The 24,981-nt window shown below is 38.4% G+C and overlaps 1 protein-coding gene across 1 annotated transcript in view; it reads right to left on the reverse strand.

Annotated features, from left to right (window-relative positions):
• Window positions 1-24,981, reverse strand: part of MYO3A (myosin IIIA) — a 188,650-nt gene that overhangs the window by 120,081 nt on the left and 43,588 nt on the right. Inside the window, exon 8 of the mRNA XM_012803266.1 lies at window positions 23,585-23,740. Coding sequence (XP_012658720.1) covers window positions 23,585-23,740 — 156 coding nt within the window. The remainder of the gene's footprint in view (window positions 1-23,584; window positions 23,741-24,981) is intronic.

Genomic DNA, 24,981 nt, shown 5'->3' on the forward strand with positions numbered 1-24,981 from the left:
TGTTGGAAATCTGCACACCCCATGGAAGTAGCTTTTGTTGAGGACACTAATGACCTTCATGTTGCTCAATCCAATGATCAATTTTAAGTCCTCATTTTACCTAGTTGCCAGCAGTATTTAATGCCTTATTGAATACATTTGCCTCAGCTTCCTGCTAGGATTCTCTTCCTTACCTCACTGGGATCTCCATCAGAGTATCTTGGTCTGGTTCCCCCATCTGTCTGTTACATTTGGGGGTCTCCCAAGCTTCAGTTGTTGAAGCTCTTGTTTTCTCTACTTTCACTTTCTTATTTTATAGCTTTAAATACCACTCATGCCCTGACACCTGAACTCCAGACCCCTGTATCCAGCTGCTTATTTGATACTTCACTTGGAGTCTAGTAGGTAGACTTTGCACATCCCAAGCCATGCTCCTAAGTACCCCAGCCCCAAACCAGCTCTACCTCATGATTCCCAGTCTCAGTCAGTGGTGGCTCCGTTCTTCTGACTGTTCAAGACAGAAACTTTGGAGACTTCCTTGCTGATTCACTCTCACACCCCTCCTGCCATCTATGTACCAAGGCCATCTGCACTACCATCAGGTCACATCTAGGGCTAGACACTTATTCATCACCACTTCCCTCAGCAATACCATCAGGTCACATGTACCGCTAGACACTTGTTCACCAGCCCCCCTCAGCAATACCATCAGGTCACATCTAGGGCTAGACACTGTTCACCACCCTTCACCACACTTTTTCTTGCTCCAGCATCAGCCTCCCAAGAGGTTTCCCTGCTGTAACCTTTACCTTCCAACTCTCGCGTCCACACTGCAGCCAGCGCAATCTTTTAAAACGTAAGTCAGATGATGTCACTACTCTGCTTGAAGTTCCTCATGTCTTCCCATTATCACTTAAAGCAATAACCAAAGACTCAGCGTGGCCTACAAGGCCCTATGTGATTTGTGCATCTGCCCAGCCTCCAACAACCTCGCTGTTTCTCTAATTTTCTCTACTCTTTTCTTCCACCCATACTGGCTTCCTGTTATTTCTCGAACACGTTAAACCTGGTTCTATCTCACACCCTTTGTACTTCTGTTCCCTCTGATGGGAGTGTGTTTTCCCCAGGCCCCTCACCAGCCAGACTAGAAAATGGATGAAGAGAGATTCTATTTATTTATTTATTTATTTCAGTTGTAACAAAGCGAAATTTTATTTAGGAAGAACAAAGAGAAAGGTTAGAGCACTTCCAAAGAGAGCTAGAAGCGGGTCCCTCTCATGAAGGAGCAGAGTGGAGAGAGGCATTATAAGGAAGCAGGAAGTAGATCTGTGTATCAGTTTCTTATTGCTGCTGTAACAAATGCATCACGAATGGTTTAAAATAATAAGCATACCTTCTCACACAATTCTGAGAGCCGGAAGTCCAAAATCAGTTTCACCAGGCTCAAGTCAAGGTGTGATTAGCAGGGCTGGTTCTCTAGGGGAGAACCGTTTCCTTGCCCTTTTCAGTTTCTAGAGGCTGCAGGCATTCTTAGGTCACGGCTGCATGACTTTCACTGCTGCTTCCATCCTCACTGAGTTTTCTCCTGCTGACCTTCTTGTCTCCTTCTTATTAAGACTCTTAGGATTACATTAAGGGCCCATTGGCCAATCCAGGATAATTTCTTCATCTCAAGATCCTTGACTTAATGGCATCTGTTCTGTCCTTTTATAATAATTTATTATACACATGTGTCTTCTCATAGATATATAAGATCTATAAAAAATAGGTCTTTGTTTTTTTTCACTGATGGATATACCCCATACTCCTAGGTCAGATTGCAAACAGTGGGTGCTCAAAATAAATTTCACGGGTAACGCAGTGAATATTTTGCTTTTACTAAATGTTCATCGACTGTAGAACCAAAGAAAATTTACTTTTACTCATGTATTCTGGTTATAAACAATGGAAATATTCAAAGAGGTAGGACCTATGTTTCAAGCTAAGTTTACTCTTTGAATATTTTCCTTTTGTCTTCATTTTGAAGAATTGGTTTCCACTCTTGTTACTTTATGACATGTTTACTTTCGGTAAGTCTTGGAGAAATCCAAGTCAGAATCCTTCTATAAGATTTTTGTCCTTGTGAAAAGTACAGCTTGTTAATCAGATTTATTTTTCATTTACTCTGTAATACCAGAGAGACACAGCTTCAGACTATAAATGTTTTCTTTCTGTGTTGTCAAAGGTCACATGTACCCTTAGGGGTGGTTATTAAAGCTTCACTCATATTTCAGTGCTACACACTAAAAAAAGAATCAACTATTGCTGCCTGATGTTAAATTTCTATCCTTCCTATTTAGTTGTACTATTGTAATGGAACAGCTTTATTTGCTTTTGCTTTGGTTAAAAATACTCTTGTTAAATATCAAGCTCTATCACCTAAGGTGATTCAGGAGCCACTGGGGAAGAATAGAAATCCTTTGTTAAACATCAGCCTATCAATGGTTTTGTATCAGTTTGCTTATCCACCTTTAAATTCCAGTAACAAAGACAGCTGGGTGGACTATAGTGGGTTTGGCTCTCACTGGGGTATCTTGGAAGATGAGTGTTTATTTATCTGCAGTTTGACCCTCAAGGCCAAGTGTGTAGTTTTGAAATGACAGCGCAGAAAGAAGCACCCACCAGCCTGGTGTGTCCTATCACAGATCAACTCTGGCAATAACTAGAGCGACAGATGTCGTAGTCACCGGCCCTGGAGAAGTTTTAATTGCCCTCATTATTCCTAGAGTCTTTCTTCTTTCCCACGCTTCTTTTTAAAGATGTGTTTTAATCAGCATGGTACAGGTAGAGACATGTTTAAAAAACTTGTAGCAATGTTGGAAGGAAGCATAAGGTTAGAAAAGCAATCTGTGGAAGTAGATGAAACATCTATTCACTATGTTAGCTATATAACTATGGCCTTAATTTATTCAAAATGTCTACGAAAGTTTTGATACTACAATATTTTCTGTGTGGACAGTGAAACATATGAAATAAATGAAATCTGTGAGATTTTATATATAATTTGCATGTTCCTCCATGATTCTCTGTAATGTTGTTATGGCCACATTTAAAATCAGTTCTTGGTTTCTCTTTTTACTCATGCTTCTTGCCCATTCATTACCATAACCAAGACTCTATACTCTAGGGCAGCAGTCCCCCTAATTTTTGGCACTGGGGACTATTTCATGGAAAACAATCTTTCCATGGGCTGGGGGTGTGCTATCGGTTGGTATTGAGATGGTTCAAGTGAATTTTGTCTCCATTTCAGATCATCAGGCATTATATTCTCATAAGGATCATGCCCTGTAGATCCCTTACATGCACCGTTTATAGTAGAGTTCATGGTCCTTTGAGAATCTAATGCTGAAACTGAAACAACAGGAGGCTGAGCTTAGTTGGTGATGCCAGGTATGCGGAGCGGCTGTAAATACAGAGGAAGCTTTGCTCACTTGCAGCAGCTGTGTGGCCTAGTTCCTAACAGGCCACAGGCCTCTATCAGCCCATGGCCCAGGGGTTGAAGATTGATAGGGTGTGTTTCCTGTAAAGGCCCAGATAAAAAATATTTTCAAATTGGTAGCCTATATAACCTATGTTACAATTACTCAACCCTGTTACTGTGGTAAGAAAATAACCATTGATAATACATGAATAAGCATACCTGTGTTCTAATAAAACTTCATTTAGTAAAGAGAGGTGGCGAGCCAGATTTAGTTTGTGAGTCAGTTCCCTGACACTGAGATAGTCAAAAACATCTGGAGACAAGAAAAGAGTCTGGAGGGGAGGAATGGCAAACATCATCAATAATCTGTGGTTCATAAGATAGGCAATCCTTTTTAAAATGTACGTATTTTTACATTTAGAATTTTAATTTTTAAATTACTTTTTTATTTAATTAAAAATTAACAAAACAATTTGGATGAGATTAGAAAAGTGATCTATGGAAGTAGATGAAAAAATTGTTCATCTACCTAGTTTTGAAATGACATCAGAGAAGGAAGCACCCACCAGCCTGGTGAGTCCTGTCACAGATCAACTCTGGCAATAACTGGAGTGGCAGACGTCAAGATTAATGCATACCTTATAACTGGAAGAGTGGAACTATTTAGAAAATTATACCACGAAATGTCTAGTTTTACATTAACAACTTACAAGCTACTAGCAGAATAGGTTAGTATTTTTCCACATGGTCACCCACTCACATGCCTCATTTAACCCATCTGATGTGTTGGTAGAAGAGCTATGAGAATCAACTTAAAAAATGGAGTCTGTCTGGGTGGCACCTGTGGCTCAAAGGAGTAGGGCGCTGGCCCCATAGGCCAGAGATAGCGGGTTCAAACACAGCTCCAGCTAAAAACTGCAAAAAAAAAAAAAAGGGAGTCTTTTCTCCAATCCCTTATAATTTCATCTCAAAAAAATATTAAATTCTGTCTGACCTCTAATTTTCAGTGGTTTCCAACATTACAAGCTTCTCTGACCACCATTTTGAGGTTTTTGGTATAGTTACAAAGAATACTAAATGATGTCTAAGGGACTTGTTAAGTCTTCCACTAATGCTCCAGTTATTTTCTTCTGTATAGACTATCTCTGGAAATTGTACAAAAAATTGGGCATACTGGCTGCCTTTGGGGAGAGACACTGGTGGAAAGATGACTTTTCACTAACTACTCTTTTGAACTATTTCAATATGCCTGGATTAGCTATTCAAGCATTAGAGGAAAAGATATGTCACACTCTGGGATAAATTTTGAATTATATCTAAGAAATAAAACCTACATGAAAAAGCAACATATGATCTTTATTTATGATTTGGACAACTAACACAATCTCATTTATTAAGAGGAATAACTTTATGAAATCTATTAACAAATGTTAAGCAACAACTACCCTGTGGGAATCCCTCTGGGGTGGTCCTGGGCTAGGTGAAATTGTGTCTGTGTGTTCTTGAAAAGAAATCAGCAGTCTGGAGGCTGAAGAAAAATTGCACACTGGGAAATTTTGAATGTTTATGCTTTAAATTGACTTCTCTGTTCTGTGAATTACTTTAGGTACAGGGACCTGTTTTATAGATGTTGAAATAAATGTGACATTTGTGTTTGCAGGAATGTGTGATAGTTATTCCTCATCTGCCAAGAATTCCTAACATCTTTCTTCTTTCCAGTCTTAGCTTAGAGACAAGTAAAATATCAGAGAAGAGATGTAGTTTCTGTAAGTAGAATTTTGTTACAAAGACGGAGTAGCACAGATCTCTGAGTACACAGAACTGTGTATCACAGCAAGTAACTGCAGGACAAAGATTGTTACAGAAAAATAATCTGGCTAAGGGCTGGGGAATTTGGTGTAGTTTACCTTTCTCCAGAAACTTCAATATTCCATGATGGGCTACTGGACTATGTGTGGTTATCATTATGACATTGTTTTTCCAAGAATAAAAATAATATACAGTCTGTGTAAAACAAAAGCAAAAACCCTGAATACCAAAAGGTATAAGAAGAAAAAAAAATCACTTAAATTTCATCACCAAGAGATAAGCACTATTAACATTTTCTTTTATTCCTTTTATTCACGTTTTTCAATTTTTTTTATTCTTTAGAAATGTGGTATTACATTGACTGCATAGCTTCACAGACCGTGTTTTTACTTAACATGTTGACTCTGACCCATGTCGTTAAATACTTCTTCAAAAATTACATTTTAATATCTATGTGATTTTCTCTTTTGAGGAAAGTCCTTAAGTAAGCTTCTTTCTACTGTTTTTTATACACGCTCCTTTGTTTGCTATTATAACTACCTCCATAATAAATAGTATATTTGTTCAGAAATTTTTGTTCTCTTTCTTGGGATCAAGTTCTAGGAGAAATCTTGGATCAAAGAATATGCGTTTTTGTAATCTTTTCTCTGATTATAAAAGTGTGCACGTTCATTAGGAAAATCTAGAAAATAGAGTAAAAAGACATTTCCCCTTCGTTCATCTGTACCAGAACTCTCAGGTGATGACCATAATTCACACTTCACTGAGCAATAATAAACAAATAGGAGGAATTTCTTTCCTGCATCAACTTGCCTCCTTTCTGGTTCCAAACTGACCCTATCTTGAGCAAAGGCTAACACTTCTACTTATGTACATGTGTTCTCCAAGGTCTACTGCTATAACGATACCCACCGGTGGGCTTCACCTCCAGCTCCCTCCATCAGTGCAGAGTGTTGCTCTCATATCCTCCCACCTTTAAACCTCTCTTCTAATCCTCTGTCCTTCCCTCCCATCACTCCATTTCGCATTGCTTTATAGCTGAGCTTCATAAAACAGTAGTTCATTTCCCCATCTCTTCTTCCTCCCCTCATCTCTTTCCTCTATCTCACTTCACTTCGCTGAGATAGCTCTTGTCAAGGTCATTAAAAAACTCTGTGTGGCCAAATTCAATGTTACTCTATTTTCTTGCATTTTCAGGACTCTTTGGCAGAGTTGATGATTCTTTCCTTGAAATACTAGTTCACAAGTTTGGCAGTAGACCACATTCCCTTCTTTTCCTCCCTTGAGGGCCACATTCCCTCAATCTTCTATTCTGCCTCTTCTTCTTCTTCTTTTTTCATGCTGCCTCTTATGCTTGTTCTAAAATGTTACTCTCTTCCCAAGCTCTGTCCTGGGAATCCTGCCCTTCTCCTTCTAAATGCTCACATTCAGTGACCTTGTCCAATGCCATGACATTGAATACTTCTATAAGCAAAGGATTCAAAACACTTTGTCCAACTTGGGCCTTTCTGCTCAAGTGCAAACTACTATATCCAACTACCAAGTTACTTGATAACTCTATTTTGGTATTTAAATTGCCATATCAAATTTAGCATTGTACCCAAAAGAATGCATTGACCATCCTCAACCCTATGACCTATTTGAAACAATTATATAAGAACTACCATGTTTCCCCCAAAACAAGACACTGTCTTATATTTATTTTTTCTCAAGAAGACACACCAGGGTTTATTTTCAGGGGATGTCTTCTCTCTGCATGGAAATGCATGGCCATGCCCAACACTAGGTCTTATTATCAGGGTAGGGCTTATATTTAACAAATGCATAGAAATCCTGCTAGGGCTTATTTTGGGGGGATACATGGCACACTGTCATCTGTGGACAGAGAACAACATCCAGATTTTAGTCCAGGTTGGCCAGGTAAAAGTCAGGCTTTTAATTTATACACATGTACATACATACTCACACACATATCATACACATATACATTTATCACATACATAATTTTTGTACTAAAAAATGGGTAATGCCGTAAGTAAAGTAATTATTTCTAGAACATCATTGAAAACATTAACATTACAGGACTTTGGGAATCAGCTCTAAGAATTTGTAAAGTCATCCTTTTAGCTGATAAAATTTAAATCTCCGTATTTGTATTTGGCATATTTTAATACTAACTACTAACCAGTAACAAAAAATAATCTAACTACTAATGAAAAACAATTTTCCATTGAATGATGGTGAAAATACCGAAGAAATAACTAATAAATTAGTCCACATGAACTTTGGAAAAATATGATAGGATTTCATCCTTGTGTAGATTTGCTGAGTGAGTTTTTTATCTAATGTGAAAGTACTTAGGAAGAGTAAGTTTTTCAGGCTAAATTAGGACCCAGATCATGTACAATGAAGCCAGGATACTATTTTACTCTATCCAGTTCTCCACTTGTGCTGAAATCATGTGGACATAGCTAAGATCCAAGATGGTCAGCTATTTTGGGTCATAAAGCAAATGCATTCAGAGTTGTCCCAGGCTCCTGATCCATACATCCACATTGCACAACTCCAGGGGGCACCATTAGGGGTCCATTTGTGTGCTCTGGGGAAGGGGCATGGATGTGGAATATGATATGAATGACACCTCCTGGAGTTGTACAACATGGGCCAGTTGTGTTGAAAAAGCAAACTCATTTTCCTCTGTTTTCCCGCCACAAGCAACACAGAATATTAGCAAGACCAAATGTGTGTGGGGTTTTCCCTACACAATGGATTCTTCAGTGGACACCAGTTAGATGCCCTCCTAGTTCAATGCTAACACTGTCTGCCTGGAGATAGCATCAGATCCCACGGATCAGGGGTTCAGTCCCACAAGACTGCTCCCCACTTCCGATGCTGACTGCAAGCTTCAGGTTGTTTGACCTGTGCTTCTGACCAACTGGCTATCAATCAGGGTTTGCACAATGTCCTCTTGGAGTTTAATTTGCCAGAGCAGATCACAGAACTCATTTACACTTGCTGTTTTATTATTAAGGATATAACAAAGGAGACTGATGAAGAGATAGATGCATGGGGCAAGACGTGTGGGAAGGGACAATCTTCATGACCTCTGGGGAGCATCACCGTCCCAGCACATAAATGAGTTCTTATTCACCTCCCTGTAAACCCCCACATGTGCAGCTGTCCGGAAGCTCTTGGTACCTCATCCCCTTGGGCCTTTGATGGAGACTTCAATGGACAGGTATAAATGAAGCCTGGACAACTATGTAGCAATGCGATTGGACTATAAGGGTCTAGTACCCTGCAATGCTGCTCAGATTCTTGTTGGCCTCTGTGTGCACCATTATTTCCTCCTGGGTGTGGAGCAGGACCCTTCTGAAATTGGGATCTTACAACCTACCATCAGACAAAGTTGAACAGAGAATTTTCTTATGCCCAGCTCCAAGACAGAAAGGTGGGGGAAGACCATATTTTTAGTCCATATGGCTTGTCTTGGGGAGAAAAAGGAGCATGTGAAAGGACAGGAAATGGTAAGAGAGAGAGAGATGCTGATTTCTGAGGTCTGTTTCTGAGGTGGAAAGAATCCCATGCCCAGGAAAGACTTTTCCCTTTATTGCTCTGAAGCTGTTCCAGAGCTATTTCAGGAACCAAGGACAAAAGGGCAAATACTGTTTATTGTTCTAGTCACTTAGGAAATACAAGAGCTCTAGGGGCTATAAGCCAGGAACCATGGATGAAAAGCAATATATATAACATGTCACACCACCCATACTACTTACGGGTACCACAGGTGCCCTAACACTAATAGTCAAAAGTTGCAGGCTGATGCCATTACATGCTTACGTGGGACTTCTGTAGCTTTAAGAAGTCTCCAAAAGTATGTCCTGCAAGTTCTCGTGGATAAGTCTGCTTGAGCCAGATACCACTGTTTTCAGCTCTCACTTAGCAGGGTATCGGTCTCTTCCTACTTTGCTGGGCAGATGGTGGCTGGCGCCCTGTTAGTCACTCTGGGAGTTCCTGCTGCCTCTCAGCATATGGAGTCCTTCCCCAACAGGCTCAGCATTGCTCAGCCAGCATAGCAGTGTCCCTAGTTGCTCTGCTAGCTATTTCATTCCTCGGCTGCTCTCCTCTGGGTGGACACATTCCTGCTGTCCTGGACAGCCCATGCACTAGACATGACACATCCTTCTGCAGCTCCTCTCACTCAGGAGTCTTTTGGGAGGTCAAATCGGTGGGTCGTCCCCCCTGTGTTAAGTGCTGATTTAGATGGGGCAAGTACAGTTGCCTGTAGTCCCTTTCACAGGTTGAGTGAAGCAGCTCTTTTCAATTTTCGCTTACAAGTACACCCTTCCTCAGTACACAGATACATACCCCATTGGATGGACTGGGTTTGGGATGGCTTTCATTAATAGCTGATACTTGATTACAGAGTTCTGATTCCCTTTAAGCACTAAGGCTCTGTTAGTGGACCAAATGTGTGTGCTCTTCCCCTTCAGCAAAAAGACTCCGGCTGGACCAACCTGCTACCCACTAAACATGCCTGGGTCCCTGAAGTAGGCACAGCTTCATTCCTTACCCAAGAGGCCCCTCAGTATCCCCTCTCTGCCTGTGTGAACAGACCTACCCCACTGGTTGACCAGATATGTGTAAATTTCTCTTGGACTCAAGGTGGGACTCTTGTTATGTAAACCACCTGAGATTTTTTAGCCACACTGATAATGTGAGTGTTAGAGATTTGAATGAGATTCATACCCTCTTGTTATGGTTTTTCATTGCTATATAACAAATTATCCTAAAACTCTACAGCTTATTGCAACTACCACTTTATTACATCTCACTGTTCTGTGGGTCAGAACTATCAGGTGGGTTCTTCTTCTGTTCCATGCAGTGTAAGCTAAGGTGACTCGTGGGTCTTCAGCTGGTCTACAGGTCCGTCTGGAGGGGCAATTGTAGTTTTGCTCAATAGATGGGGATGGCCGGGTACTGGACTCAGCCTGCACTCCCCATCAGAGCACCTCTGTGTGATCTGTTAGCACAGCCTTCTAAAGGCTGGTCATACTTCTTTGATGGCAGTACTGGGCCCTCAGAGAAAGTGTCCAAGACACATCGTGTGGACATCACCAATTTATTAAGGTTTGGGTTCATAGTATCACTTCTGCTATATTCTATCAGCTGAGAAAGTCAGAGAAATAAATGCTTAAACTCAAGGGGAGGCAGTGCAGACTCCAACCCTTAAGGCAAGAAGTGTCAAAACAGTGCGACCCACCACCCCTGCCCTATTTCATAAAGAAGTTGAAAGAATTATTTCAGGTTAAGAAAATCACAGCATCAAGTCATTGTTTCCTTCCTTTAAAATTCACTGAACAATTACAAAAAAGGGAAAGGAAAGAAACGCCTCTTTCTTTTCTGAAAAACAGAAATGGCGATAGTCCCAAACTGTAAAATAAAAGTATTAAGTACTGTGAAATCTGTATTAAAATGAGAGGAAAGCTGAGAACCAACACCTAACTCCTTAGACCTCACTTGGTAACTAATTTTACTAAGAGAAAGTGGCTTACTCAATGAGCTTTTGTTTGAAGTTACTAGTTCTGGGGGTGTGGGTGGGCCACGGTGGAGGTGGGAAAGGACCCTGATGACACTCAGGTCAACATGCAGGAAACCAAAGTGCAGGGGACTGAAGAAGATCGTGATGACAGTGACCTAGCACCTACTCTTCCAGCAGAGGGGTAGCCAGTGGCCGGGGCAGTGGGGTGAAGGAGGGAGTAGAGGCAGCAATGGTTACTGTTATGGTAAAAACAGTCACTGTGGGGTTTTTCTGGGACCCACAGAGAGTCATTATAAATGTTACTATCCAGACTTGGACAGTTCAGAGGCCATCTATACTGACTTATCCAGAATTTAAAACTGAGGGGTGATGTGAGAAAAGGCTGATTCTTGAACACCCTCCCACTAACTCACACATCACCTCAGTTTTTTTTTTTTTAATTAAATCATAGCTGTGTACATTAATACAGTCATGGGATACAATGGGCTGGTTTTATATACCATTTGAAATATTTTCATCAAACTGGTTAACATAGCCTTCATGGCATTTTCTTAGTTATTGTGTGAAGACATTTATGTTCTACATTTAGTAAGTGTCACATGTACCCTTGTAAGATGCACTGTAGATATGGTCCCACCAATTATCACCTCAGTTTTGAACCCTGAAGAAGTCAGTATAGGTGGCCTCTGAACTGTCCAAGCCCAGGTAGCAACATTTAGAAGACTGAACCTGGACCCTCACCTCTCACCACTGACAAAAATTGATTCTTGTTGGATAAAAGATTTAAATTTAAGACACAAAACAATAAAAACCCTAGAAGAGAGTATGGGGAAAACGCTTCAAGACCTTGGCCTGGGAAAAGACTTTATAAGGAAGACCCCTCACCCCCAGCAATTATAGCAACACCAAAAATAAATAAGTGGGATATGATCAAACTATAAAGCTTCTGCACAGCTAAGGGTACCACAACCAAGACAAACAGACAACCTTCAGAATGGGATAAGATTTTTCCGTGTTAGGAATCTGACACAGGCCTGATAACTAGAATCTACAGAGAACTCAAATTAATCAATGAGAAAAGAGCAAACAACCCCATTTATAAGTGGGAAAGAGAGTTGAACTGAAAATGACAGATAAATGGCTAACAGAGATCTGAAAAAATGCTCATTGTCATTAATCATCAGAAAAATGCATATCAAAACCACTCTGAGATATCACCTAACTCCAGTAAGATTAGCCCACATCACAAAGTCCCCAAACCATAGATGTTAGTGTGAATGTGGAGAGAAGGAAACACTTTTGTACTGCTTCTTTAAAAAGTTGATCTCCTAGTTGATCCTGCAATTCCATTACTAGGTATCTACCCAGAAGAACAAAAATCATTTTACCACAAAGATATTTGCACCAGAATGTTTATTGCAGCTTAATTCATAATTGCCAAGTCATGGAAGCAACCTAAATGCCCATCATCCCTTGAATGGATCAACAAACTATGGCATACGTATACCATGGAATACTATTCATCCGTAAGAAAAGCTGAAGACTTTACAACTTTTATGTTTACCTGAATGGGGCTGAAACACATTCTTCTTAATAAAGTGTTTCTCAAGAATGGAAAAAAATACAATACTCAATACTAATATGAAACTAATATATAAACAGTTGTATGTCCACACTAACAATAAAACACAATATAGTCTAGCAAAGAGGAGGGAAGAGAAGGGAGAGAGGTGTGAGAAGGGGGAGAGAAATTGGAGGGAAGCAGGAGGGTGATTGGTGGGATCTCACCTAATGTACACAATGTGAGGGTGTTCAGCACGCCCCTTAGTTGAAGGGCTCAATTACAATTTGAACTTTACCTTGGAAGTGAGAACAATGTTACCTACAAATTTGTACCCTCATATTAATTTAAAATAAAATAAAAAATCAGCCTCATCTGAAGAATTCTCTAATCATCCTTCCACCATTGCCTCCCCCCCCCCTTTTTTTTTGCTGGAACATGGTTGGTTTTAGTTCCACTTGAGAAGAGATCCATCATCATATATATTCTTAACCAAAAAAGAAAAAAAAAAAAAAGAGGAGGAGGAGGATTCAGGAGCAAGCAAAAAAGACAGATGAAGAATAACAGGAGAGAATCACGGAACCTGGGCAGACAAAAAGCTCTCCATCCCTCCAAGACATTTCCAATATGATCTCTCACTTAAATAGTAAAAATCTTCATGAGAAAGTACAAAGTTTTAATAAAGAATTTGTAAGACAACAGAAAGAGATGAAAACTGAGCTGGTTGAATTCAGAAAAGAAGTGAATAAAAGTCATAAAATCATGGTGGAAAAAGCAATAAAATACAGAATAAGCCCGAGTGAATTTATAGACAGGGGTAAGGTACCTGCTTTAACACACAAAATGAAAGAGACAAGAAGAGATTCAATTGGTTTCCCATGAGTTGGTACGAGCCACTCCAGCACCCCGTGGGCATGCAAAAACTGACATGGAAGAATTAACCCAAAGACACAGCTGGGCAAAGTTACAGAAAACCTCACTGGCATCCTTAAGGAAACAGCCAGTCCTGAGCAAAGGAGAGAATTGTATTTCACTGCTGTTTTCAACAGCAATACATGCTGCCAAGGAGAAAGCAGCGCTGTAACTTTTTGAGGAAAAGAAATGTTAAGCTGAGTATCTTTTACCCAAATAAACTGAGCTTCAAGCTCCAGAGTTCAGGGCTTGAGGCTTTTTGGAAATAAACTTGAAATGACACAATTTAGCTACTCAAGAGAATAATTAAAATAAAGAACTCACAAGAAGAGACGGTCTAGTTAAAAAAAAAAAAAAAGACAGCAATGAGCACTGATGCCATTTAAATACAGAAAAAGACTAGAAAACCCTAGAGATCATGGTTATAGACAGACTACAAATGTTAAAATTTCATTAAGTAAAAGGATAGTGTAATAATACCAGGAGGTGATAATAAAGAAGGTGAAAGGTTGTGTAATTGTGTTAACTTCATCCTTCAGAGCAAGGAAATAACAGACGTTGCCTAGAATGGAACCAGAATTAATCTAACCTTTAAACTTTAGCAAAAGCCAAGAACTCTAGAGGCAAAGAAAGATTAGCATGGATCTGAACTTAAACAGTTTCTTCATTCTCACTTGTTTCTTTTTCTTCCGTTATATTGGAGTGAAATACTAACTTATAATAGTATTTATATAATTTACAAAATATAACCCTTGAGGAAAGTTGGGTAGAGAGTACATGAGGTTTCTATTATTTCTTAAAGGTGTTCAATAAAAGTAGTATTTATAAAGTAATTCCATATTTATGAAAACTTTCTGCCCCTGTTGTTACAGAGATGGGGGGGGGAGAGAGAAAGAAGTCTGGAATTGTGTTTATACCATGTGTTTATACCTTTCCACCCCCACCTCCCAGCCTGTGCTGTGATTTCTGGTGATTTTCTAAAACTTCTTTATATTTCTATATATCAATTGGATTTTTAAATAACAAGCAAGGATCACTTTCATAAATAAACTAAAATCCACTATTCCTTCAAAATAATTAAGTAGCAGAGAAGACCAAGATATATTTCAGGGCAGAAGCCTGAGTCTGCTACCATCAGAGACAAAGGATAGAATGAAGTGGGCAAAGACAAAGTGGGAGCATGTGGGTAACTGTGTTAGCTCAGTTGTTAGAACAACAAAGATAATGAGCCCCCAAACGGGAAGAAAAATCAATATTCCATTGCAAGAGCCAGCATCTCTATCCAAGTTATAGAGTCAAGAGTGAAAGGACAGCATTGCTAATAAATAGAGAAAAAAAAAAACTATCAGAAAGAAAAAAGAAGAGTAAGCTCTCAGAGCATAACCGCCCTTTTGAAGCAAAAACTCATAACACATCAGCCACCTTGGCTTAACTCATTATAGGATTAAACATAAGTGGCTTCTTTAAGAGTTTGTTTTTCCAGCACTTGAAAAGACCTGAGTAGACAGAAGGAGTGTGATGCTACTCCAACTCAGCTCCCACTAGCCACATTCCAAGAACCTTGATTAAAAACAGCCTCACAGAGAAGAAGGGGGGGAAAAAGGAAAAAAATATGCAGCTGCTTCACAGCCATCTTCCATTGTTGGCTGGAAGCAATAACTATTTTTTTCTTCTCTCCATTTCCCTCTAAACCCTTTACACTCAACACCAGCCCTTCTGTTTTTCTCTTGCACCATGCCCTTCCCTCACTTTGGAAAGTAAAATACACTTTTTCTTTCTTTCTATCCTAATCTTTGTGTCCACAATTCTTTCTCAGCCTCTGCTGCGAGTTCCCACTGGATTATTCTGCCCCATGAATAACTAAATTTCAAAAAAAAAGAGCAAAGAGATAAAAGTGAGAGACATAGTATCAGTCCTAGTTCTGCAATACCTCACTGGGTCTCAGTGATGCTATCTTAGAAGAAGTATAATCTAAATCATACAACTTCATAGAGATGCATTATAGAAGAAATGAGATATAAAAGTAAACTTTTTTCCCTAAGTTCTACTTTTGCTTATGCCCCCAATTCATCAAGAGAACTATAAATAACAACTATTTAAAAAGTTGTCCTTAGAAAAAAAATTTTAAACTCTTCTGTTGCGAAAAAAAAAAAACCATGTTAATTGTTCTTCCAATTTTTTTATAAAGTAATAAATAGCTAAACATACTACGATTTATGTCTATTGAATATATAAAACCAGATCAAGGCTTTCTTTTCCAGATTTCAATTCAAATTATTCAATCCAAAAATAATAGGTAGTACATTTATTGAACACTTACTACACACAAAGTACTAGACTCAGCCCTGGAGACACAAAGATGATTAAGGTTCATGAAATATATGTACATGTAATTGTCCATACGATGATGATCATTACTAACATTGTTCAGATGTTTCATGCTTTTTAGGTGTTATTTCAGTTGTACTTACACCTTTACTAGACAGGTGTTACTGGTGACCTCATTTCACAAGTAAGGTAAAACTGGGTCTAAAAGAGGTTCAGAAACTTGCAAAGAGTTGCAAAACTAGTACATGGCAAGACCAATACCAGGCAGGATGCAGACTTGATTCCAGGTATGTCTGGCTGGAATATGAACAAAGTGCTGTATGATCGTAAAGGAAGGGAAATGTGAAGTGTGTGCCTCAACTGACGACTGTTGTGGCAGCAAAGATTATATCATAACTGGTACTGGGTTAAGTGGGGGCATAAGAAATTTAGTCTTGCTTTGGACTAAAGACAGAAAGGAGGAGACAGGAATACATCATGACGATGCCTAGATTTCTGGTTGGCATAATTAAATGAGGGGTGGTGTCATTAATAAGAAAGGGGATAAAGAACACATTTGGGTGAAATAGCCTAAGTTCAATTTTGAACAAGTTGAGTCTGAACTGCCTTTTAAACAGTCACGCGGAGATGGGAATTAACAACATGGCTATTAGAAGAGCAGTGGGGATGTCATTTTTAAAATCCTATGTGTTAAGGAAAAGGGGTAAATGTTCCAAAAAGTGAATAATTCTCACCATGACATAGTCACAGTCATTAGAGAAAAATTATCTCGCCTGGAAAATGGAAAGCTAAATGGAGTTATGTATTGTATCACACTGAAAGAACCCTATTATTCCTTTCTATTGATTTTTCTGCTTCCTCCTTTTATTGTTCTGTTTTGTAAAATCAGAATCCTAGTGGAGCTAATTTTCATGGCATTAAGTCCCACATCTAACAAAGAACTGACAACTTGAGCCGGGCAGTTTTAACACTGAATGGTTAATCAATGTTTTAGTTTGTTTTTCATTTGTTAATCTCTCAAAGGTACCTTTATTCTGGCCTGAAACCCATATGTGCTGAGACAAGAGGACTGATTGCAACTACACCACAAATACAGCCAATATTTTTGGTCTATAAACAACAGTGCTTGAATTACTAAGCCCTTATTGCCCCTATGAAATTAGCATAGTAAAATAATTTATAAAAATCAAAGTTAATCACCTCTAGCAGATTGAGGGTATCAAGTCAAATATTAAAGTTATTTTGCTTTCCATAGAAAATACAGAAGAAATTTACAACAGTAACATATTAATAATATAACAACCATAAAAATAAGTTTTAATTTGGAATAGGTTATCATTCAAGTAGATGTCAGGCTAGCTAGATTTTTTTCCTTTTTTTTTTTTTTTTTTACAAGGAATGTATATCATAGCTTAAATAATATTTTTAGGCAAATGTTCGAGACATTTAAAAGAAAACATATTAGGATCCTACTTATGTTTCAATATTCCATATAATGGGTATCCATCTATTGCTTCAGCAGCTCAAAAATACCCTTTTGATGTGAGGAGAAATTCCATAATGGTTGGGAAGTAGGACTCTGCCTCTCATATAGAAACTGGAAGTGAGATGGGACCCAGGGTCTCACCTCTCCTGCTTTCGCTTAAAGCAGTGATTTTCAGCCTTTTATTTTTTTTTTAATCTTATGACACATATGAACCTATAATTTAACTTCTGTGGCACACTTAAATTATGTTGGTCAGAAAAAGAGTAAAAAAAAAGAATATGCTTCCTGTGATTTGATCTTTTCTTGAAAATAATCTAATTAACAATCTTTAAAAATTTTGGCAGCACATGTAAAATCCTCTCATGGCATACTGGGTGAATATCACTGACCTAGAGCATGGACCTACGCCTGGGGAATTAGGTGGTCCAGCATGTCCCTTAGAATTCCAGGGGAGTGACCAAAGTTCAAGGTCAGTTTATAAATATTGCAGGTGGCTGTGGCATTCAAGAAACCAGTGTTGCTGCAGGAAATAGTAGGGCAGGTGAATATGTTTTAGTGGTAGCCTGTAGCAGGTTTTAGCCCCCTGCTCCTCCATTCATAGCTAAGCCTACCTCTCTGACTTCTGCTCCATTCTCGAGCCAGTATTCCTCACTAAATTGCTTTTCGTATTAAGTTGGGTTGTATTGCTTTTATTCAAGAATGCTGAATAGTACATTTCAATTAAAAATGGCATTCATCTATTTCCATTAGATAGTCGGATAGTTTAAAATAATTGGATTTGAAAGTAGCATTTTCTTTCAAAACATTTTACAATTCAAGTTTCTCCTGATTCAGTCTGTACTTTAATATTGTTGATTTTAACTCCTGTAAAAAATGCCTTCCCGTTTTTTGAGGAGTGTATTGTAAAAGTGTGAACTAAAATAAAATCCTAAGCATCCCTTCCCCCTTGACTAAATGTACTCCTCTTGGCCACGGGGAACCCATAAAAACCTTAAAAACTGAGTTTCTGGCCATGACAGGATCGGAGGTCACTTCATTATAGAAGACTAGAGACCCACTTCATTATCCCTGTCCCTTGCTAATGGCCATAGGCTTTATTTCCTAAGGCTAAACAGAAGCCAATCTCATGATCCACTCCTCCCTATTTTTACCGGCAGCACTGCATTTGACTGCATTCTTTCAGACGCCACCAACCACGGAGTTTTAAGCAGTTTATGGAATACACACATGTCCTCTGCCTCACTTTTTGACATTAGAGGGCTGTCATTTTCTAATGACCCCATAAAGGGGCATGCAGGTTGATTGAGCATATGTATGTTTCTCCTCCCAGAGATATTCATGACTCTGCCCATAGCTTGTTAAATGTGTATATTTGGCCCACCCCACTCAGCATAAATTCCTGTTCCCATCATTCCTCCCTCAAAGTATGTGTTTTTGGCTTCTGGAAAGAGGTTCTGCTTCCCAGCCTGTTAGAATTGCCACTTACAAGCTACAACTTTTTATGAGAAATAAAGCTTTCCTCCAAAATTTACTTTTTTATGTTTTGAGACAGAGTCTCATTCTGTTGCCCCAAGTAGAGTGCCATAGTGTCATTGTAGCTCATAGCAACCTAAGTCTTTTGTGCTCAAGTGATCCTCTTGTGTCAGCCTCCCAAGAAGCAGGGACTATAAGCGCCCACAACAATGCCTGGCTAGTTTTTCTATTTTTAGTAGAGACAGGGTCTTGCTCTTGCTCAGGTTGGTCTCAAACTCTTGAGCTCAAGCAAATTACCTGCCTTGGCTTCCCAGAGTGCTAGAATCACACGTTTGAGGCCCAGGCCCAGCCTCCTTCCCAAATTTATGAAGTTTGTCATTTACTTCCATTAATAGAAGCAGTTGTTGTATACACAAATGTCTTCATTCCCCAGGATAGCTGAATAAGTTATAAGAGTCATTTGTTAAATTTAAGCTTTGACTTATAGAAGAAAGTTCTTGTATCCATTACACAGTATCTCCCAACAATGTCCTGCCCTGCAACCTCCAAATTAGAAACTTTGAAGTATTCAGTTTGTATTCAATTTATATTATGACAGTTTTCTTTGAAGCTGAACCTTTAATTTTTAGAGAATTATCCTGCCATCCACATCGCTAAATTTAAATTCCAAAGAATAATATCATGTATAAAAAAATGATTAGCTATGTGGATATTTTTTGGATCAATTTTGCTAATCTTAGAAACTGTGACAAATGAAATCATTTTTCATGATCTTCAAGAAGACTACTTTTGCCCAATGTGTTGCCTGTGGCAACCTAAGCCTTTTTTCTGTTGCTTAAATACATCTCACACTTTGGAGCTAGTATACGAATGTTGAGAGCAGGAAAAATTTTCCCTTCTCCTTTGATTGTAGACTAAGATTTGTGATCAAGAGGGTATTGTAGGTAAGTGATTCACACTCCATTTCTACATCTTTCAAATACACAACATAAAAAATAAAATATTTTTTAAAATGTTTAAATACAATTTAAAAGACAAAGACATTCTGTAAAATAAAATAAGCATTGCAGTGGACATAACAGATTAGATAAACACCAGGTAAGAGGGCAGACACTATAGGCTGACTCAAAGTCAGCACCAAAACTAGGCAGAAGAGTCCTAGAAGGTAAAGAAACCAAAATATCTAACTTATAACAAAAGCCCTGGCCTATGCTTGGTGGAAATGTTAGGTAGATAGTGAGGGATCTCCAGCTGTCCTGGGGACAAAAGTGAGTGTCTCACTTTGGTGCCACCCTGAGCAACTATCATACCTGGGGGAAGAAGGAATAACCTGCCAATCAGGCCTTAGCATGGCAACCAGAAAAGAATGCAAGGAATCCCCCAGCTGGTGGGCCAAGCAGGACAGGTGCAATGGGGTCTGGAAGGTGACCTGGAGCAAGCTAAGGCTACTTAGCATGTCATTAGCTTAACTCTGCACTGAGGTTTGCCCTACTCAGTGGGCTTTCAAAGGCTCATAGGAGATCCACTTGTGCAGTAAGACTCAGGTTATGTAATTCTCAACTGTCTATCAAAGTGGTTTGATAGTGATGTTTGAACCACACATGATGAGGCAGACCCAGCACAGACACTATAATAAAACATGCCCCCAGACCGTTATTGAGGCCTCCTGTTATGACAGGGAGCTGTTTACTGTCTGGGGCAAATGTACCTGACTTTGCTGAATAACCTTCGCTTCTTGCTTGCCTTACTATTTGTGTGTTTGGTTATTCTTCAGCCAAGACTACACCAAGAACCAAGAACAGATTGCTGACCCAAAAGAAAGAAGGGTGCTGCATGTGGGGGCCCCTTCTCTGGAAGAGAAGATTGAAAAAAATCTGAACCTTCTTCCTTTTACATGGAGCCAGTTGCTTGGGATTATGGGATAGAACAGAGACGTGAGTTCCGCTTTCCTCAGGCTCCTCAGTGACTAGATCTGCAATCAAGTCATGGTGGCAAAAAGGTTTTGGACTAGGGAATCTTGAAGTCAGAATACAGCAAAGGCCAAGCATCCGAAATGGAAGAGGATGAAGAAAGAAAGGAAAGGCAAGACAGAAGACCTCCCATTCAAGATGGAAGAGCAAACTAACTTGGCAAACCATAGAAGAAAACCATGCATTAAACAGATGAACTCAATAATCAGGACAATTCACCCATGTTGAAATGCAAAACTGAAAGTAACTGTTAAAAAGTATGTTTAAGGGGTGGCACCTGTGGCTCAAGGAGCAGGGCGCTGTCCCCATATACTGAAGGTGGCAGGTTCAAACCCAGCCCTGGCCAAAAACTGCAAAAAAAAAAAAAAAAAAGTGTTGAAGATCGAAGGGAAAAAAAAGCCAGAATTAAACTTACAAACACACACACAGAAAACAGCCAGATATGAACAGTCAGATCAAATAACCAGATATAAAAAGTCAGATGTGAAGAAATAACAAATTGTTTAAAAATATTTGAACAAATTTTAGAGGTAAAAAGTATAGATATTGATAAAGACATCAGCATTAAAAAATTAATATATAGGATAACTTCTAGACTAGACCAAGTTCTAAGAGAGAATGAGTGAACTGGAAAACAATTCTGAAGAATTCACCCAGAATGTAGCAGAGAGTGATAAATGTGTAACAAACATGAAAGAGAAATTAGAAGACATGGAAAGTAAATTAGAAAGTTCCAGCATTTATCTCTCATGAGTGAAAAATAAAAAGAACAACAGGGAATCAATATTTAAAAGGATAATGACCAAAAATTTTTCCTAAATGAGTAAGGCACAAATTCTTATATTCAAATCATGTTCTGAATTCTTAAAAGTATGAACCAGAGTGTACAATGTGATTCAGAATCAGAAGTATTGAGCCTCACGTGGTGTTTAATATATAGTAATTTTCAACGATTTCTTTAAACTGAAACTTAGAGTCCCAGATTAGAATCCAAGTGTTGTGTAGTTCAGTCATTCTTATGATGTTTAAAGGTTGGGAGACAATTAATTCTCCATGTGTCTCTCATTTCAGCATGTCTTGTACATGTCTTAGCTTTTTCCAGACTATATTTTCCATGATGTCTGTATAGCAAACAGCCTAATAACTTAAAAATATTGTCTCCTTTTAGGACAGATGGAAGTTTTCTTTGATGTTCAGAATGTGAAGACAATTTCTTCTCCAAGGCAAAATTTAAGCAAGTATGCTAGCAGCTCTGTACAAGCCTGGAGTTTCCCAAGATCAGTGTTCCCCCACTATATGCAACAAGCCCACTGTGCATACTACATCCATGTAAGGCTTTCCACATCTTCCCTGGAAATGTAAAGGTCACACTACCAGCTTGGCTGTGAGCAATAAAGTCCTTTGTCTCTGATTCATGAATCTTGTGTCTTCTGCCAGCATTCATAAAATTGTGGTAGGCCAACTTAGTAGCTTGCAAGTAGGGTAAAATCTCACACCCTTCCTAGTTCTTGTCATGAATACCCTATACAATGTTGGTACACCTCAATTTCTGTTTATTTTGTTTGTTGGTTGGTTGTTTTAGGGTGCAGACTATGGTGAGGCAATCACACAAAGATCAAAAGACGGGCATGGATGAAGTCATGACCACTTCCTCACCACTTCCTCATGTGGTAAGTAAGTACCACATACTTACTCCCTTCTTTTTGTCACTTAATTCCACTCACAACTTTTAAGTTTTCCCTTTTAAAGGTATACTAGTTCTGTCTCTGCACCAAGGCTACATACTTACTTTGGCAAGGATTTTTATCTCCCAAGATCTATAATAATTAGGCCACTTAGTCCTGTGAATAAAGCTTGGGCTTTGGGATCAGGATTTGAATCTCTGCTAAGTCATTCAGTAGCTGTCCAGCCTTGTACAACTTAATTAGCCTCTGGAACCTTTAATTCTTCTCAGCTATGAAAATGCTGTAGTAAAATATTTTCTGCAGAGTTGTTGTGAAATCATACAAGATTATATATATTCCTTACACAATGGCACATAGCAGGTGTTAAACATATAGAAATTAAATATATAAATTTGTAACAAGAATTCAATTAATTCATGTCCTATTTTCTACCCACTTCTCCCAACTCTGGACATAATAATATGCTCCTGAGATGAAACTTACAGGATTCTCAAGAATAAATTTAAATTACAAAAGGCTACATTTAGAGTTAGTACAGTCCATAGGAATTCATCTTAAGGAAACAATAAGAGATTTGTGTATAACTCTGCTCATTACATTGTTACTTGTTAGAATAAAAACAATTTGTAACACCCAAAATGTCTAATAATAAAGGAATAAACTTTAAAAAAATTATTTAAATCAGTCACCAAATAAACAAGGGAATGTTATATACCCATTAAAAAATTTATGGTAGAAGGATATTTAAAGACATTTAATAGTAAAGATATTTACTATTCACTTAAAGAAGACAGGCTTCAGAACACATACAAATATTATTCTAATTTTGTTTTAAAAATGTATACCTAAATTAGATGCTGATATCTAAATTAAAATGTTATACTTGATTCATTTTATGGTGTATACCTCTTGGTATCTTCTAAATTTCCTAAAATAAACATATATAATTAAAAACCCAAATGAGGAACATGAAAGGTATTAAAAATAATTTTTAAATATAATGTAACCAGGGAAAATAACACCAACAATAATGGTATCAAAGTTCTTTTGAGTTTTATATTCCTTTTTAAATTCCCAAATCTAAAATGACTTACTTAATGTAAGAGCAATTGACATTTTTGTTCTTTGTTCTGATGAAGTTTTTAAACCATGCTACCAATAATTTTATCAATTATTGGGTCACAAGTCAACATGTGAGATTCAGGATTCAGGACACAACTAAACATATGAGATTCAATTTTCACACAAGCGCCCCGTTACTTTCAAATCACAACCAGGAAACTTAAATGAGTTCTTTTTTTCACCTTAACAACGATTGCACTGTGAAACTGTTTATAGATCAACTTTAGACTTTTGAAGTCAGGATGTTATTTGATTACCTGGCTTTCTCTGTGCCTCCCATGCACTGATGAATGTCAATGAATTCCATCAGTTGTTTCTGTAACATCACATCTTTGCCCTCGATCTGAGTAATGAATTTATGCTGTAAGAGATCTGACACTGTCGGGCGCTTTTCATAATCTTTAGTCAAGCACCTGCACTGGCAAAAAGAACATGCAATTATTAGATAAGCGAGTTTTGAAACCATTCTTCCTATTCCTAAAGAATTACTCTCGTAAGAGAGCAATGCTTCACATAAGTGCTCAGCCCAAGCCCATCTCACAAATATTAAACTACAATGAGATGAAATGAATGTTTGTGATCGGCCTGTAGCGACACCAGCTTTCAAATAAATACCACTTCCTGTGTCTCCCAGCAAGCACTGTCACAGAGTGATAATTAAACTGTCTCCAGTGCAAAGTCTCCTTTACAAGTCAGTAGCTAAAGATAAATGACAGTGAAATCATTAGAGTTTTAATGCTTATCTAAAATTAAAACAAACTTTTCAGCTTCCTTCTTCAGGAGTGCTGTTAAAGACCTCCCAGCTGATCTATTTCTTTTTGTGTGATACAACAGCTACGCCTTGGAGAAGGCTCATCTGGCTGAGGATGTTTAAATTCCATGTTAGTTAAGTGTTTTCTGAGGACATATGGTAGACACACGAACGTGTGTCACACCTCTCAATGGGTTCGACCAGGCCACGTTCATGAGAAAGGATAAAGCTGGTGATAGCTCCCGAAAAACCATTTGAACAGACAAGATGTTGAATCCGCTGTGACAGCTATCTTTACATATTGGAAGAGGAATTTGACTAGTTTTTGTGCTCACAAGGGGAAAGCATTCCTAGGTGTGGAATCAAGAGAGAAATGGATTTCAGGTAAGAGTAAGAGTAAGGAAGACCTTTTCTGAATAAGAATGGGTTGTATGGGGCAGTCTGATTACTTTTAGCAGTGAGGTTTAAGTACTCATTGGATGGCTGCTCAGTGCACGTTTGAGAAGGATTGAAGCTCTGTTTGGGCTGTACCAGTGATTTTCAACCGGTGTGCCGTGGCACACTGGTGTGCTGTGAACATTTTTAAAGATCATTAATTAAATTATTTTTGAAAGAAGTTCAAAGCACAGTAAGTATATTCTTTTCTTTAACTCTTTTTTTTTTTTTTTTAGCCACATAATTTAAGTGTGCCATGGAAGTTTAACTACTAGTTCAAGTGTGCTGTGAGATAAAAAAGATTGATAAACACTCCTTTAGATGAATAAGGAGATATTCCTGCTAGGTAAACCAGTGCTGATACCTGTGGATATGGCTGGCTTCTTTACTTTTTTTGCCCTTTCTACTTTTTCTGAGTAGAGTCTGGTACACCAAATCTTAGCAATCTTCTCTCCTTTACAACCCTGG

The sequence above is a fragment of the Otolemur garnettii genome, unplaced genomic scaffold (assembly GCF_000181295.1).
Source record: "Otolemur garnettii isolate 467f Iridium unplaced genomic scaffold, OtoGar3 scaffold00019, whole genome shotgun sequence".
Lineage (NCBI taxonomy): Eukaryota > Metazoa > Chordata > Mammalia > Primates > Galagidae > Otolemur > Otolemur garnettii.